Source organism: Schistocerca piceifrons, chromosome 6 (genome assembly GCF_021461385.2).
Source record: "Schistocerca piceifrons isolate TAMUIC-IGC-003096 chromosome 6, iqSchPice1.1, whole genome shotgun sequence".
Lineage (NCBI taxonomy): Eukaryota > Metazoa > Arthropoda > Insecta > Orthoptera > Acrididae > Schistocerca > Schistocerca piceifrons.
In genome coordinates this window covers 338,912,040-338,931,065 of record NC_060143.1, presented here as the reverse complement: position 1 = coordinate 338,931,065, position 19,026 = coordinate 338,912,040, and the positions used below count along the sequence as shown (strand labels likewise).

Genomic DNA, 19,026 nt, shown 5'->3' with positions numbered 1-19,026 from the left:
TACTACCGTATCATTATTAGTTACGAACGTATAACGACCACACTCCTTACTATGCTTTTCATGGGTGTCAGTGGTACACCATTCCTTGTAGACATTGTAGACAGTCTACACTGATACAACAGCAAATTGTGCAACTTAATTCGCAGTGCGGTCTTAGGCACTTCCAAACACGATAGCTCCCTTCTATCACATTACCAGGTCGATCCATCTTATTGCGCTAATTCCGTACAACTGAGTGAGATGTATGCAACACCACATTACCATGGTGGACGGACACTTGACAGTCTGGTACCGGTTCTGCACGATGAGCAGCACTCCAGACCGAACAGTGCTTGCGGTGAGCTTAATCGTACTTGAGAATGCGTCTACGTCTGTAAATTTTATTGCTTGCGCCCACAGAGTAGATTAATTTTAGATTAGAAAAAGGGCCAAACAGGGTGCTCTCTCGCAGACACAGCAGTTTGTAGTTGGGACGTATGGTTCAAATGGCTCTGAGCACTATGGGACTCAACTGCTGAGGTCATTAGTCCCCTAGAACTTAGAACTAGTTAAACCTAACTAACCTAAGGACATCACAAACATCCATGCCCGAGGCAGGATTCGAACCTGCGACCGTAGCGGTCTTGCGGTTCCAGACTGCAGCGCCTTTAACCGCACGGCCACTTCGGCCGGCAGTTGGGACGTACTATGAAGAAGCAGGCAATTGGTTGTAATACACCGTGTATGCCGTGACTTGATTACTATCCAGTGATTATGAGTAAACTGTCAGTCATAAGATCATATGGGAAGGAAAATGTTATTGGTAAAATGTTATTAGGTATTACTTCATTGATAGTTGCAGATTGTCTATCTGTTGTTTTGTTGAAACTTAAAAATTTCGACTATTCTCAGGAGGGTGTTGCAAATCAGCTACAGATGGCTTATGGCTATTGAGAGCTTGAAAGCCACCTACTTCTGTTCTGGAACCAAAGAGACTACGTCAGAAATGTGTCTTCAGAGAAGTATCCTGAAAATATTCCTCTTTTGTGCAATATTTTTACCCAGTAACAATCATTAACGTTAACTCATCTCTGTTTAATTCAAATATTCTGAACTAGAGAATGCTTTCATTGCGCACCAGTAGGAAAATGGGGCATGAAGGACTATCTGAATGAACACAAGATTATGCTTACACACAGTAACTTTCTGGCACGATCAGTAAATGTGATTGTGACCTCCGATATAGACTGCTCACGAGCCATGAAGAGTTGCACCCTCACCTTGAAAGCCTAACGCCCATTCATGAAAAGAGCGTGGAATATAACAGCCGCGTAGAATGTAGTCAGAAACAGCAACAAGACTCGAAGCTTCGCCAACACTTGCTAACTAAACGGGATGCAGTATGCATTTAAAGTTTCAAAGTATTTCGTTAAGAGAGATCTTTTTTACGTAAGCCGTCCTCAGGTGAATTAAAGTGTAACCTTATAAGAGCACATGCGATCATTAAAAAAAAAAAATTAAAAAAAAGAGGAAATTTCATGAATGCTTCCTGAGACATACAAGTAAACCGAAAACAGTTTAGTGAATTTACGAATTGTTAATAACTAATTCAGTAAGCAGTGGCAACAATGAAACTGCATTTGACTTATGATAGACCTGGGTGGTGTTGAATACTTATGACAATACCAAAATAGTGGGAACGCGATGAACACCGTAGTGTAATTTCACGGCTGGATATCTGAAATACCGATATAGTTCCGTGCACATAGAAAAATATATCTGTCTTTCAACAAGTGATATGAATTCTGAACACGTCTGAAGATACATCCAGAGACTTGAAATCATTGCAAACAAAAAATTACGCCGATGTGCTACAGTAAAGCTACGATCTCACCGTAATTCTCGCATCTGTAATTCTGTCTTATGTAAATGACATGGGAGTCAAAAACTTGAAGAAAATAGAGACCAACAGCCGTGATTTTATTTAGTAACAATATTTAGCTATCAGTTTCTGCGCCTCGTTGACGCATCTTGAGGCCCCTGTACACGAAATCATGTAAGTTATCCATTCGTTTGTCTCATTATACGAACCACCATATTCACCTGGTTTCCATAAACTTCTAAGGAGTAAGTGTTCCATATCGACCAGAATTTTTTTAAAGTCCACGGAAAACAGTTGATGTAGTGGTCGCTATAGTAACACAAACGGTTAGACGATTTATGTACGAGAGTGAGCCAAATGAAAACCTTTAATTTGTAATAAAAAATCGAAATTTCGCGCTGCTATCCTGTAAGTTGATAAACGTGCTACAAAGAGTGTGCAGAATGGCCTGTAGGTGGCAGCATAGTGCAAATGCACACATACCGTAGCAGTATCAGTATAAAGATGGCCGCCCCACTTGCGACTTGCACCAGGGAAGGTCAGCGCTCAGTTATTCGGTTTTTGCGTAGTGAAGGTGTGAAACCTATTGAAATTCATCGGGTGAATGAAGGTCCAGTACGGCGATGCACGTTTGTCACAGCAGCAAGTCTACGAATGGAGTAGGAAGTTCGCAAATGGTGTTACTTCAGTGGAAGATGCTCCTCGTCCAGGTCAGGCACAACGAATTGTGAATTCACAGAACATTGCAGCAATTGAAGCCATAGTGAAGGACAACCGCCGAGTGACACTGAATGACATTCCAGCGTGTTTACAGATTAGTCATGGGTCAGCACACTACATTGTGAATGATGTGGTCCAGTTTCAAAAAGTGACTGCAAGATGGGTGGCACGGCAGCTGACTCCTGAAATGGGAGAACGACTTGTTGATGCTTGTGAAGAACTTCTTCGTCACTTTGAACAAGAAGGTGATGGCTTCCTTGCTAGAATCGTTACTGGGGACGAAACCTAGGTTCACTTCCACCAACCGGAAAGGAAGAGAGCGAGCAAGGAATGGCGCCATTTCTCATGACCAAAACCAAAGAAGTTTCGAACAGAACCATCAGCAGGGAAGGATATGCTCACTCTCTTTTGGGACGAAATTATCTGCGGCCTGCAATCAAATCAAAGCGACGTGGATTGCTGTGAGCAGGTGTCCTTTTGCAACATGACAATGAAAGGCCTCACACTGCCGGTGCAACGGTTTCAACAATCACAGACCTGCATTTTGAGTGTCTTCCTCATCCATCATACTCACCAGACCTTTTCCCCAAGTGAATTCGACATGTTTGGACACTCAAAGACGCAATGGGAGGAAAGAAGTTCCGTTCTGATGAAGAGTCACTCCACGCGGTGCATGACTGGTTGCGCGGACTACCAAAAGAAGTTTTTTCTAAAGGAATTTATGCACATTGTAAGGATTGGAGGACTTGCATTGACCATGGGGGAGATTATGTTGAAAAGTGATACAGCTTTGTACCACTTCTGCACAATAAATAATATTAAAAAAAAAACATTTAAGGTTTTCATTCGACTCACCCCCGTAGTTTCGCAAATAGGGGCCTGAAGTTGGTGAAAATGAGGGACCAAAACGGGTGGCCCCATCAAACAATTATTACATTAAACTACGGCTGTTAGTATATATTTTCTTCAGCTGAATAATTTAATAATTAGGTCACATTTCTGGAATGACCCTCGGAACGAACATCAGTGGAGTACACAGAGCACCCTTAAGGTACTCTCGATTAGCGCCCAGATACAGTGCGAACACCGGCAGAAAACATAACATAATTGAATGCCTTTGTCTAGCACTCAGCGCTGCTTGCTTCCACCAAACTCTCCCACGCAGTTTCGTTATTTGTCAGTCTATTATACTCTCAAGGGTGTTGACTAGAGATACACCTTCAGTTTGCTAGCCAAAGACCATAGAATGCTTAGCAGTTCATAGACCCGGATATGGAACGTCTTTGCGCTACTTTAACGATCAACAATTCGCATAAAAGTGAATAATTCGAAGTCGACGTCTAAAGCACCGCTTTCAAGCTCTCACGTTATTAGTAATTTATTTTGATAGCTCCGAATCAAAATAACAGTGCAATTACATTGTTAGCCGGCCGCAGTGGCCGACTTGTTCTAGGCGCTTCAGTCTGGAACCGCGCGACTTCTACGGTCGCAGGTTCGAATCCTGCCTCGGGCATGGATGTGTGTGATGTCCTTAGGTTCGTTAGGTTTAAGTAGTTCTATGTCTAGGTGAGTGATGACCTCAGTGATTAGAGCCATTTGAACCAATTATATTGTTAGCTCGCAGAATAATTTCAGAATTGTCCGGGAAAAAGTAAGTTTTCTTCTGTATGGGGTAAAAGCAGTCACCTCTGAAAAGCCTGTACTACAGCTTTGAGCCTTTTTTTAGAGTGAAACTGCTGACGATATTTGTATCGTACAGACGATCAAGCCGCTGTGCCACATGTCGCCTTATATTCATAACAAATGCCATTATCTACATTTTACACATGATAGTAAGTTTCCTGTGTATCATCGTGCACAAACATTATTAACTCTGAAATAAAGGAGCCCCAGAACAAAGTAAAAATTCACAAAACCTGAACGTGCGGAGTCGGTGCGAGCTAGAAAATTGAACTGTGGGACAAGTGCCTATGTCCTCGCCAAGTCGTTAGCAACAGAAATTATCAGTCGGCATCCGTTACCTAACAGAAAAGAGCAAGATCCGAAGCTTGTATCACGAGGAGGATGCAAGCCGTCTCCGGAGGAGGAAGAGATTACTGTTTAACGTTCCGAGTGCGTCCGGTACTAGAGGTGGTCCCGCTTTTGCTGGCACCACACCGCGGACTGCGCAGTCCAAGGAGCAGCTGCTTTGAGCATCAAATGATGCGAGCCCCGTTCACCTCTATCTCGAACTACATGTGGCCCCGTAGGGCTGTGACGTCGTCTAAAAACTAGCTTAGGGCTTGTTGTGATTTCTGTTTTTGTGATTTCCAGAACAGCGCCGTTCAATGCACGTGTGCAAGATCACGATCACTATTCTGTAAGCATTCCGCGCCCGCCCACGTACATAGTTATACATGAACATTTCGTTGAACGTCTGCTTAATGTCATCAATGTCTTTGTCACGCGTTCTGGGACGCTAATGCCATTTTTCGGTAATTGCCAGATACTAATGCAAGTATATTAAAAGCGGCTAAGCTGTCTATTACACGATCTTTAGGATTAAATGGTTTTTAGATAGTGTGTGCAGATGACGTGCAAAAATACTCGTACATGGAGGCCAAACAAAATGGCATGATTTTTAAAATTTTGTTTCTTGGCTTTTTAATTTCTTTTCTTAATTTCAGTTTCGTTTTATTTCGTTTTTAGTTGAAGATATGTAGGTTGTCGCATTCAGGCCATACATAATGACATTTTGAAAAAATGTCTCTAAGCACTATGGGACTTAACATCTGAGATCATTAGTCCCCTAGACTTGGAAATACGTAAACTTACGTAAACTAACGACATCACCCACATCCATGCCTGAGGCAGGATTCGAACCTCCGACCGTAGCATGACATTTTAAATTTTTACTTACATAGGTATCCGGAATGGTGTATAAAGATCTCACAGCGAATAAAAACGAGGGTTGCCCACAAGGTAATGCAAGGCATTTTCTTTTTCAGCCGAAAACAATGCTACGAATGCGAAACGTTGCGTATGTATTATTTGATGTCCTCTGAGCGAGCGCGCCCAGTTTCCGTTATTTCCGACAGACAGGGCAGTTTCAAAATGGCGTCTGTATGCGATGAACGTTACAAGCAACGTTCCGTCATTGAATTTCTCACTGCAGGGAAAGAAAGTGTGGGTAATATTCACAAACGCATGTGCAAAGTCTATGGAGTATCTGCTGCCGACGGAAGTACAATTAGTAGCTGGGCACGCAGGGTGAGGTCATCAGAGGACTGTTCGGCTTAGCTCCACGATTTGCAGCGGTTGGGGAGACCATCCACGGCTGTCACACCAGACAGCCCTGACCTAGACCCATCGGACTTCCACTTGTTTGGGCAATTAAAGGATGCATTTTGCGGACGATGAGGAGGTGATTCACACTGTGAACCACTGGATCCGCCACCTGAGCAAGGACTGAAAGGGCATACACTACCTTGTTTCGCTATGCAGGAAGGCCATAGAATGTGGAGGAGATTACGTGGAAAAATAGTTTTTGTACATAAAAGACCATTCTTTCATGTGAGTAATTCTTATTATGCTCCACAAAGAACTGTTGAAGAACAAATGCGGTGCATTACTTTCTGGACAACACTCGTAGGTTATACTACACGCTGTATGACACGTTGCACAACGTTTTGTGCTGGAGCGCTTTGTAGTGGACATTATATCATTTGAGTGTAATCCGTAATTAGATATGCATGTCAAGCCAATAAGTTTGTTAGATCATGAAGTTTGAATTTGAAACAATATTTTGTAAGAGAGCACTTATGTGCGTATGTAACTTCATTAGTGTGTCTGGTAAGTAAATTATGTCAGGTCATGATGCAACTTTCTCACTGGTTCCGCAATCATAGGGGTACTATAGGAAAAAGTTTGTTCACACAGCATGAATGACTGCTAAGGCAAAACTGCTTAGAATAATGCAATAATTTTGAGTATTAGTATTTCAGTATTCGTACTCTGTGATTTACGACAAAAGGACTCAAATGAATAGACAGACACTTTGAGTACAGGACAAGGCGATCGCAATATAGTCGAGAATGACAAGATGTAATAATGATTCTCTGCCCTGAAACGCTGTTTCAGTAGGACTTTTTAACTGTTTTTTACAAATATTATTGGCTAAAAAACGACACATTGCTTTTAAATGTTTAATGTTTGTAAGCAATTTATGTATATTTACTTTTGGAAATCTGTATGTATGCCGCAAAATTTGTAATGCTGCAACAAATGTGATTTGTGTCATTGTGCTTCGTATTACATCTGACTAGTTAATAAAGGCGCTATGATGTCCATTATTTTTAATTTTATCGCTCAGTGGCCCTATAGGCGCACTTAAGTGTGATAATTTTGTCTTATGTTAAGATATGTGACACGTACGAGGGACACTGATATTTGTATTTGTGTAATACTTGTACATCTGTTGTTGTGATTCATTGCTTCGATGTCAGGTTTAATAAAGATGCTTAGATGCATCCACATTTAAAACGCGACATGCCCACTAGCTACAGGAGTGCTGTTGCCGTTTTGACTCGGTAAGAGGCACGTGTTGACTGTTTCATTCATTCTGCAAATATTTATAACGCATATGTTGCCTCTTTGATGTTTATTATGAAGATCAGGCAGTGTCAGAGCAGGTATGTTTCTATTCAAGTAATTAGTTTCAGTAACATTTGAATTTTTAATCATAATTTCACTTTCGCATTCTCTTTCGTTGAAAGCTATGTACTGCTTTTTTGTAGCCTCAGTCGGCCAGGCTTGAAAATTAACTTGTAAGTTTCGAAACTAGTCCCCTAATACAAACACTGCAACCGTTGTCAGAGACGTTAATAAACACTTTAAAAAAATTAATAAACTTGCTGGCTCTTTTTCAACAAAATATTGAAAATTAAAAAGATGTGAATTATGAGTTGGACTGTCGCCTTATGATTATAAATCAAATATTAGAAGCAAATACCGCCTGTGATAGCCTGCACTCTGTGATAAGGTGAAGCGTTTATCAGATACATGACTAATTAAACTGTTCATTGACTATGTTATCTAGGGGACAGAAACACATCTGTTGCCACACCCAATACATTGTGGTGATAACTTCAATGTGCTTTAAAAATTGCAGGCAAGATTTTGGTTAATGATGAAAATTAATAATAAAACTAGCTGGGTTACATTTAAGAGTAAATAAAATGTTGTTCATCTACTAACACAACGACTGTTTGAGTTCTTCGCAATTACGAGAAACGCTAAGTGCAGCACCTCATGTCAATATTCAGTACTAAAATTTTTGCGAGTAATAATCGAAAAAGTCGAACAAATTGTCGAAAAGAAGCACTTACGCCGAAATGTTGAAATTCTGCAACTAACTGACAAAATTTTTAAAAGTCCAGGTGCTTCTGCTCAAATTTAATTGTCCAGCTGAGTGACGTACATATCCGACGCTTGTGCTCAAAAGTAACAGTGACTATCAAATGTAGCACGACTCCTGTACGAAATGTAATATGCCCGTGGACCTATAGACCAAAAAATTTCTGTGTTCCCATAACTGCTGTGTAACAAAGTCCACATAAAGTCTCCTCCAAAAATTTTTTATTACCTCAAACCATGACTGACACGCTGCACGTAATCCCATACATCCATACATTGCCAAATCTCTAAGCGAATGCTTTGAGCGAAGATGGTAGCCCCACTTCAATAATTTTAATCTGCCGTGATAGGAATTCTTTAGTATCTTATTGTTCTCATACATAATACGTATTAAATAGGACTAGAATTTTACCAGCTTCCTCATGGTGTTAATAGATTTAGCCTGCGGTTTACAGATTTAGAATTATTCAATTACAGGTTTTGAATTAGTCACATTTATATCAGTGAGGAAGTTTATTTATACTTTTTTACTATTAAATGTCATCAAGCATTATGGAATTCGTACTATTATTAGTAGATACTACAATATAGTTCTCACTCTGCTATTTTTACTAACTTACAATTTATTATACATGAATTAACGTTTTTAACTTTCAGAATGGACATTATGGCTTATAGCTCAAAATAAATTACACGGATGAAAAGTTTGGAAATATAGAAGTCGACAGAGGTGCTCAAACGCTGTTTGTGGACATTTGGTTTATTAAAATTGCTTAAGTCGTGTCAGAGTTGTTAATATTCTAATTCCGCAGATATGTGAAAATCTTGCATCTTAAAAAACTAAAATTTTATTACAATCCACTGTGGCGTGGTGGTATAGCTACCATGTATTTTGATTAACATTAGTCGTAAGTTGCACAATACTCTTTAATATTTAAAAAGCGACGCGTTTCACCCGGTTAGGGAATTGTCAGGAAGTATAAAATAACTGGGCGTGGTCCTCTCCTGAATTACTATATTCAAAAGTAAAGCCCGAAAATGTAAACTCTGCATGTAAGACGTAAAGGATAAGAAAACGCGTACGAGATATTATAATTACTGCCAAAAAGCATTCTTCAAATACGCATAGGTAAGTGCTAAACGAACGTAAAGAACACCGAAGAAGATGGTATAAAACCACCACGAATTACATTAAAGAGGAATCCTTAAAAATGTACAACCGTCGGCGTGGTTTGCGCGATTTGTCATCAGTCATAGCAACGCAGAATAAGACCATGACACTGAAATAAATTTTATAAATATTATTACATAATACTGTCCAATAACAGAGGCATAGCTTTCAAGTATTCGAACATAGTATGCTAAATAGAAAACGTTTAGAAACAAGAAAGAGAAATACGACAGACGTAGGAATACAATAAAAAGAGACGTGACGCTCACATACAATAAGAAGATAAAATAGAACGAAATGCACAGTACATGCGAACAGAAACCTTCATAAACTAAAACTTTTGCTGAACTATGCACTGGAGCACGAGTCAGGAGGTGTATAAACGGGAATGTAAGATTTTATGCACAATAATGAGAACTAAATGTGTGCCAATAATTGAGAATCGTGCTAATAAAACTCAGCGAACATCGTTTTTGTTTTTCAAACTTCTCTTTTCAACCAATGATGGTACTTTAACACCATCCTAAGACAGTGGCTAAATCAAAATACGAAAAATATAAACATTTGCCTCGTAAAATGATCCTAAAAGTAAATGTTCACAAACCTTGGTATTTAAATTTTTCAAGAGTCCACGAAGCTCAACTAACCCTTCTTTTATACTGTATGGCTTAAACTTAAAACATAAGATTTAAAAGTTAAAGTTAATAGCTTTTACATTCGCTTGTGTTTTTTGTCAAACAATTTCACAACATCCCGTAAGATAAACCAACTGTTTGCTAAGCGTCTGTTGGACAACAGTGCAAAATATTCCGCTAAATACTCTTTAATGTACAGCCACTACTTTATTAGAAGATTAGTAGCTGCTGTAGTACATCAGTGATCAGTATGCTAACCAGATGCCGAATTCAAGCTGTCTGAGGGTGATGGCCAAAGATGATTGTTTTTAGTTTCTTGCCTAATTACAACACCGGTGTCACGAAATGTCACGAGAAAGCAAAATGAAAATACTTTTCGATTCTGCTCCCACATCAGCCGATTCACCGCTTATTGATGTAAAATTCAAAGCCCGAAGTAAGTATACAACTCTTTATCACATACAGACTGATGGAAAATTCTTTGCCTAATTACAGCATAGTGGATTTTGCAGATGACAAGAATCTGTAGGCACGCCGAAGTTCCCTGCTCTAAAACCGAGATGTACACTCAGGAAGTATAGAGATCAAGCAAGTAAGCTCGTTTTGGAACATCATTTTTAAGATACTACAAGATTGAGAATATTCTGGAACTGTTCAGGAGGTGAAAAACGCAAAATAAAGCAGGAGTAGAGTACGACTGCGCACTGAAATGTTTGAATATAGACTGTAATCATACTCATACAACAAAGAAAACAACAAGCAAAGCAGGATGCTTGTGTTTCAATGACCTTATTTGTTTTACAGACCGCCTCTTTATGAATAATACAAAAGCTAAACATTATGGTATCTTATTATGGTTAGTGCAGGCACATAATTCTTTTGCTGGACAATAAGCATGCTAAAGCTGGAAATAATTTTAATCGACGTTAGGCATCCCAAACAAGAGTTAAATGGGTTTTCGACCATTTTTGGCTTGTGGTAAACATCTGAGGACCGAAAAACCGTTGTTCGCTTATACGTCGAAAACATTACATCCCCTCAAAAAATTTTCAAAGTACTTTAATGAAAGTAGTTGAGTACGACTAAAAGATACCTCTCCTGTAAGATTCTGTAAGTGCCGTTCGTTGAGTTTTGTTAAAGAGTCTTTAACTGCCATGAGCGTATATCTCTAAACACAATTTGTATATACTCCTAAGACAGGCATAGAATTTTGCTGTCATGCCCAAGAATCTTTGAAATAAAACAAGACAATACTGCAAACATCAAACATTTCATAAAATTTAATGTAATTGTAAAACTAGAATTATGTAAGATAAAACCATAACAGAAACATAAATAGGCCTTATAAATTGATAACAGCACTTTCGTAATAATATATTATGAGCAGGTGCACGAGCAAGCAGGTCATGATTACAGTTGACGAGCCTGGTCTTTCTCCACGCTACTGTGACTGATGACCCACATCGTACGAAGTAAAACGACACTTACATGTTCTTAAGTATTCTTCAATAGGTTAATTTTTTGGTGGTTTTAATATCGTCTTCTACGGTGTTCTTCACGTTCATTGAAGAAGTGTTTCAGGCGTATTTGACTAATGCTTTTCGGCAGCAATTAGAATATTTTACATGTGCTTTCCTATCCTTTACGTGTTATGAATTTAAGTTTCTGGTTTTTGTACTTGAGTGTAGTAGACTAGGATCAGGTCTTGTTATTTATTGAGCTCATTTCCCATTGTAGTTCCACATAAACTGATGTGGGCCTGCCCGGGTGAAACGTGTGGTTTTTGAATCAGTAAAGACCATTATGCAACCTAGGACAGATTGTTAATATTAAATAGCTTAAATTGTAACTGGTCTATTGAGAGGACTTTTATACGGATATTCCCTCCTCATTCTTAATTCAATTTGCCGTACCTGCTTAACCTGATGAATAATGCTTTAAATCGTATGCATTTTGTTGCCGCGAAACAAATTTTCGCACGCTGAGCTCCCACCATGGCGGTAAATCACACCACCTGGATCATCCATCGGCCAAGAGGCCAGGGTTCGCAGGGTGAGTGACCAAGGTATTGATAGTCAAGGTTGACTGATTTCCCTCTGCTAGTCCTGCTATTACATACAGTGTCGCGGCCGCCAGTAGCGGATACAGTAATTATGTTCTGCTATAGGTTAGCAGACATCTCAAGCCACTATCTGCTCACAACCGACGCTCGCCGTGTGGCAAGCCTCACGCATGCCGCTCCCTTTCTGTTTTCAAAGCAGATCGCGCCGTCTGCAGAGTCCTGTCGTTGCCGATCGTATGTAGCCGCCCGTGCAACCAGCAAGGGATTTCATCCGCGCTGAGTCTGTGGCTAACTCCCAACCCAACATCATCCATCATCTCTGGGTTTCTACTCCATTGTAGGAGAATATTGTGTAATACCTATACTGTCAAAAACTTGTTTAATTTGTCCAGCAATAGCTTTGACAGCTTTCTGACGCTCATATAAACATTTTTCCCCATTTCTTACGTCCCTCTGTTCGTCTGGCGAGATCATCTTGCAAAATTATTCACAGACGACCAGCAGCGGCAATGTCAGTTTGTCGGTACATTTGTGGAACGTCTCCAGATCGATTATGTCACATTTAAAGTGAACAATAAGATGAGTTGTATCATTGTATCTGGATAAATAAAGCAGTGAATATACACTGCAGAGAAAAAGAAACTGGTACGCTTGCCTAACATCGTGTAGGCCCATAGCGAGCTCACAAAAGTGTCACAATACAACGTAGAATGGACTGGAATAATATTTGAAGTAATGCTGGAGGGAACTGACACCATGAATCTTGTAGGGCTGTCTATGAATCCGTAAGATTACTGTGGGATGGAAATCTTTTTATGACAGCAAGTTGCAAGGCATCCAAGATGTGATCAATAACGTTCATGTCTGGGGAGTTTGAAGGCCAATGGAAGTATATAAACTCAGGAGAGTGTTCCTGGTGTCACTCTGTAGTAATTCTGGACGTGTGGGATGTCGCATTGTCCTGCTGGAATAGCCCAAGTCCGTCGGACTGCACAATGGACATGAATGGAAACAGGTGATCAGACAGGACGCTTACGTGTCACCTGTCAGAGCAGTGTCCAGATGTATCCGGGGTCCCATATCACTCCAACTGTACACAACACGCACCGTTACGGAGCCTCAACCGGCTTGAACAGACCCAACGGATCCATGAGAGTGTCTCCATAGCCCTACACGCCCATCCGCTAGATACAAATTGAAACGAGTGTGGTTCGGGCAGGCAACAAATTTCTAGTTATCAACAGTCCAATATTTGTGTTGACGGGCCCAGGCGAGGCGTAAAGATTTGTGTCGTGCAGTCATCAAGGATACACGAGGGGGCATTCGGCTCTGAAAGCCCATATCGGTAATGTTTCGTAGAATGGTTCGCACGCTGACACTTTTTAATGGCCCAGCATTGAAATCTGCAGAAATTTGCGGAAGAGTTGCACTTCTGTCACGGTGAACGATCCTCTTCAGTCGTTCGTTGTTGGTCCCGTCATTGCACAATATTTTTCCAGCCGCAACGACGTCGGAGATTTGATGTTTTACCGGGTTCCTGATATTCACGAAACCCTCGTGAAATGGTCGTACAGGAAAATCCCCACTTCTTCGCTACCTTCTAGATGACATCTCCCATCGCTCGTGCTCCGACTATCAGACCATGTTCACACTCGCTTGAATCTTGATAAATTGTCATTGTAGCAGCAGTAACCGATTTAGCAACTGCGCCAGACACTTGCTGTCTTACATAAGCGTTGCCGAAAACATCGTCGTATTCTTCCTGTTTACGTACCTCTGTATTCGAATACGGATGTCTATACCAGCATACACCGCAAGGGGGCAGGGGTCAAATACAGGGAGCGAAAGGCTATTTACAACTTGTACAGAAACGACATGGCAGTTATAAGAGTCGAGGGGCACGAAAGGGAAGCAGTGAATGAGAAGGGAGTGAAACAGGGTTGTAGCCTATCTCCGATGTTATTCAGTCTGTATACTGAGCTAGCAGCAAAAGAAACAAAACAAAATTGGGGAGTAGGAATTAAAATGCATGGAGAAGAAATAAAAACTTTGAGGTTTACTGACGACATTGCAATTCTGTCTCAGAGACAGCAAAGGACCTGGAAGAGCAGTTGAACGGAATGGACAGTGTCTTGAAAGGTTATAAGATGAACATCGTCAAAAGCAAAACCAGGATAATGGAATGTAGTTGAATTAAACCGGGTGATTCTGCGGGAATAAGATAGGAAATAAAACACTTAAAGTAGTAGATGAGTTTTCCTATTTGGGGAGCAAAGTAACTGATGATGGTCGAAGTAGAGAGGATGTGAAATGTAGATAGACAATGTCAGGGAAAGCGTTTCTGAAGAAGAGAAATTTGTTAACATCGAGTGTAGATTTAAGTGTGAGGAAATCATTTCTGAAAGTATTCGCATGGGGTGTAGAGCAGTATGGAAGTGAAACACGGACGATAAATAGTTTAGCTTTCGAAATGAGGTTTTACAGAAGAATGCTGAAGATTAGATGGGTGGATCACGTAACTAATGTGTAGGTACTGAACAGAACTGGGGAGAAGAAGAATTTGTGACACTATTTGACTAGAAGAAGGGATCTGTTGGTAGAACACATTCTGAGGCATCAAGGAATCATCAATTTAGTATTGGAGGGAAGCGCAAAGGGTAAAAATCGTAGAGGGAGACCAAGGCATGAATACACCTAACAGATTCAGGTTACATTAGTTACTCGGAGATGAAGGAGCTGGCACAGGATAGATTAACGTGGAGAGCTGCATCAAACCAGTCTCTGGACTGAAGACCTAAACAACAACCAGTCTCTTTGGCCCTTTAGTGTAGTTACTGTAATGTAACTGATAATCGCTGTTGGCCGGCCGGAGTAGCCGAGCGGTTCTAGGCTCTTCAGTCTGGAACCGCACGACCGCTACGGTCGCAGGTTCGAATGCTGCCTCGGGCATAGATGTGTGTGATGTCCTTAGGTTAGTTAGGTTTAAGTAATTCTAAGTTCTAAGGGACTGATGACAGATGTTAAGTCCCATAGTGCTCAGAGCCATTTTAACCATAGTCGCTGTTGCTCGACTATTTCATAATAAATATAAAACCCAAGAGGAAAGCGTATTGATAGTATGAAACGCAATGCTAGCGGGATCGTCTCTGACTCAGCCGCAAATAAAACAGAGTTGCTCGGAAAATTATTAGATAACAGAACTTTATCCTGATTCCTACACAAACTTTATTTTTGATTTTTGCTCATTTTTTAAATTTTTTGTTCTTCCTAACGCACAAGTTCTGTGGAGACAGTGAGCTTGTTTTGTGTTTGTATACGTATGTTCTAGAACGCAGAGAGTCTCCAAGATGCCGGAAAGTACAGCAGCTACCTTTTCACCATGTTTGCCGAGCTCTTTGTCTACTGTTGGTTCGCAGATGACTTGATTTCAGAGGTAAGTTTCTCAGAGGCTGTAAAGATCATGATTTGAAATTCTATAAAATCGGAAACGCTTGACATAAAAACGCAATGAACACCAATGACAAGAGTTTGGTTGTTATTAATACTGTTATTCAATATGCTAATGTAACACAAGACAGTTCTCATAACGGTTTTTATCATTTTATCAGTGCGAAGATTCAAGAGATATCTGATGTTCTCTCTTGTGTTAACCGTCGGCGTTGCTCAGTGCTTCTCAATCTTCATCGAAAATGTTCTCGATGTTTCGGTACACAGATCCTCCTCCTTACCTCCGTTATAATTTAATATTACACGAACAATTAAAACCAGATCCGGCCAATCTCATTAGAAACCCTTTCGGGCGCACTGGCACATTATCTTATAAAATACTACAATAATCTACGTTTCAGCCATGTTACAGCGGCTATTCTCGCGTCATAGAATTTAAAATACTGAAACAATCAACGTTTTGGCCATGTTGCGGCGTCTTCTCTCAGTAATTTCTCATTTTAAAAGTTTCATAAGACCACGCTACTGTATACCCATGATTATCTCAATGAGATTAAGCGTAGAAACCTATGTATATATGTCAGGAATATTGTTTCCACCACACATCTTTCGCAGTTTGTATACTAGGCTCTCTAAGCTAGAACGATAAAAAATGGCTCTGAGCACTATGGGACTCAACTGCTGTGGTCATAAGTCCCCTAGAACTTAGAACTACTTAAACCTAACTAACCTAAGGACAGCACACAACACCCAGCCATCACGAGGCAGAGAAAATCCCTTACCCCGCCGGGAATCGAACCCGGGAACTCGGGCGTGGGAAGCGAGAACGCTACCGCACGACCACGAGATGCGGGCATAGGACGATAAACTGTATACAACTGTATAAACTGTATCTCCTTCACATTCGTCTCTACTCTCGTTCACAAACAGCATAAACAACGTTTGAAAAGTATCACGTTACTCACAGTTGTAATTCTTTCCCCCAAGTTAAATTAACTACGTTTTCACAAGCTAAGACAACAAACACTTGCACTGATCGGGAAGAGTATAGAGACCATTTTGTATCCCTCCTGGAAGTAGCGGCGCGTGGGTCTTCTCCTATAAACTTAAGGGTAGGCGGAAAGGCGGAATGTAGGAAGTGAGTAGGAGCAGAAAAAAGGTGAAAATCGCTCGGTACTGCTGTTAGAAATGGTTTTACTATATCACAATATTAACCGAATACATAATAACGTGAATACCTAACTTTGCACTGAGGAGCACGTAGGTGCGACATCTTATACCCGTCGTAAGCAGTACATAGTCTCAATAGCAAGCGAAGTGTCCCGGCCGTCTGCTCTAGATCAAATGGGGAACATCTGGAGCGGAGCACGTAGAGCTCTCCCGCCCCTGCTAGAGTGAGCTGTCGCCGGTGTCTGTCGTAGTAACAACCCAGCAGAGCCCACCTACGTTTTGGCATCGTAGCTATCGATACCACAGACCACACATAAGAAGAAACATAAAACTTACTATTCATCCTTGCGAAATCTAAAAGTGCATCGTAAGTGCTTGCAATCAGCAGTTTTGCAAGAGCGGATCAGTCAGTTTTTATACGTAATAAGTAGAATTGTAAGGAGCACTAGCTACTTGATGACTCTGCGGATGTGCCAGGTGGGAAACCAGAACAGAGTGTGGAATTTAAAATGGTAGTTCTCAAATGACTATGGTACCACGCCGATCAACGTTGATGCGAATGATCCTTCTGGATGAAATTAAACAATTTCGATTTTCTTGCTGAGAACACAGCTTGTATTCTATAAACAGTAGACATTAGCGCCGTATGTGATTGACTACTATTTGGAAAAGGTTAAGAGCTGACAGCGACCGTGCTTGTTTCAGAGCGAGAACGTGGCGCAGGCAGCGTACGACGCGGTTCCATCGCTGCTGGAGTGTCCCACGTCCATCAAACGGTCGCTGCTGATCCTGATGCACCGAGCTCAACGGCCGCTCAGCCTCACAGCTGCCGGGCTCTTCCCGCTCTCCAGGGAGTCCTTCGTGTCGGTGAGGATAGCAAATTCACACTTTCTTAACATACACTCTTCACCGTTACATCCCTACATTTCTTTCTGTTTGAGGATGTCCACTGTGCAGGCGTTTCTTTTTCTACGCTGCGGGACACACACGTTGCCAAGGTTGTTTCGACTACGTTGAAGAAATTTCACTGGATGGCCTTTACACATGCTCCATACAGTCCGGATTCCTCCCCATACGATTTCCATATTTTGGGAGCTCTAAAAGAAAAGTGTGTGAATTCCTAAGGGACCAAACAGCTGAGGTCATCGGTCCCTAGTCTTACACACTACTTAAACTAACTTACAGACACACCCATGCCCGAGGGAGGAGTAGGACCTCCGGCGGGAGGGGCCGCGCAATCCGTAACATGGCACCATAAACCACACGGCCAGTCCGCTCGGTGTAGTTCTAAAGAAAGACGCGGCCGTCGTGTTGCCTCAAAGGAAAAGGTGCACGACTGGGTGCAGTCAAATTTCAGTAGGCAACCACAAATATTTTCCAGGAAGGTACTTGCATTATTGTGTCAAAATCAGATAAATGTATTAATTAATTTTGAAACAATGAATAGTGTACTTACATTTTCTCCATGTGTCTCGTTTTCTTTTGAGTGTACCATTTTGTGTAACCAGTGTTCAGACTGGTTTGATGCGGCCGGCCACGAATTCCTTAGCCTTTGTCAACCTCTTTATCTCAGAGTAGCACTTGCAACCTACGTCCTCAATTATTTGTTACATGTATTCCTCTAGTACCACTGAAGGTATTCCGTGATGTCTTAGAAGATGTCCTACCATCCTATCCCTTCTTCCTGTCAGTGTTTTCCATACATTTCTCTTCCATAGCACCACATCTCAAATGCTTCGGCTCTCTTCTGTTCCTGTATTCCCACACTTTATGTTCCACTGCCATACAATAGCGTGCTCCAAACGTGCATTTTCATAAATTTCTTCCTCAAATTACGGAATGCATTTGATACTAGTAGACTTCTTTTGGTAAGAAATGACCTTTTCGCCAGTGCTAGTTTGCTTTCTATGTCCTCCTTGTGACGCCCATGGTGCCCATGCGGCAGAATACCTTATTTCACCTGCTTCGTTATTACCAATCTTGACGTGCAGCTTCTCGCTGTTCTCATTTCTGATACTTCTCGTTACTTTCGTCTTCCTTCGATTTACTCTCAATCCATACTCTGTACTCATTAGACTGTTCATTCTATTCAGCAGATCCTGTAACTCATCTTCACTTTCATTGAGAACAGCAATGGCATCAGAGAATCTTATTATTGATATCTTTTCACCTTAAACTTCACTTCCACACTTGTATCTTTTTATTTATTTCAGTCATTGGTCCTAGGACACATAGACTGAACAGATGGGGCGAAAGACTGCATCATTCTCTTCCACCCTGTTATAATCCGAGCACATCATTCTTGATCTTCCACTCTTAATGTTCACTCTTGGCTCTGCTTCCATTATGAACCGCAACGTCAGAATTGCTTCTCTGGCACGTTTACCTTTTCTAAAGCCAAACTGATCGTAATCCAACACATCTTCAATAACATTTTCTTTTCTTCTGTATATTATTCTTGTCAGCAACTTGGATGCATCAGCTGTTAAGGTGATTGTGCGAAAACTCTCGCCCAACTCGGCTCATGCAGTCTTCAATTTCTTTATATTTTTCATGCTGCCATTTC

The 19,026-nt window shown here is 41.0% G+C and overlaps 1 protein-coding gene across 1 annotated transcript in view; it reads left to right on the top strand.

Moving 5' to 3' along the window:
• LOC124803309 (odorant receptor Or2-like) overlaps nt 1-19,026 on the top strand; it is a 57,188-nt gene that overhangs the window by 28,382 nt on the left and 9,780 nt on the right. Inside the window, exons 4-5 of the mRNA XM_047264493.1 lie at nt 15,172-15,276; nt 17,166-17,327. Of these exons, the coding sequence (XP_047120449.1) occupies nt 15,172-15,276; nt 17,166-17,327 (267 nt within the window). The remainder of the gene's footprint in view (nt 1-15,171; nt 15,277-17,165; nt 17,328-19,026) is intronic.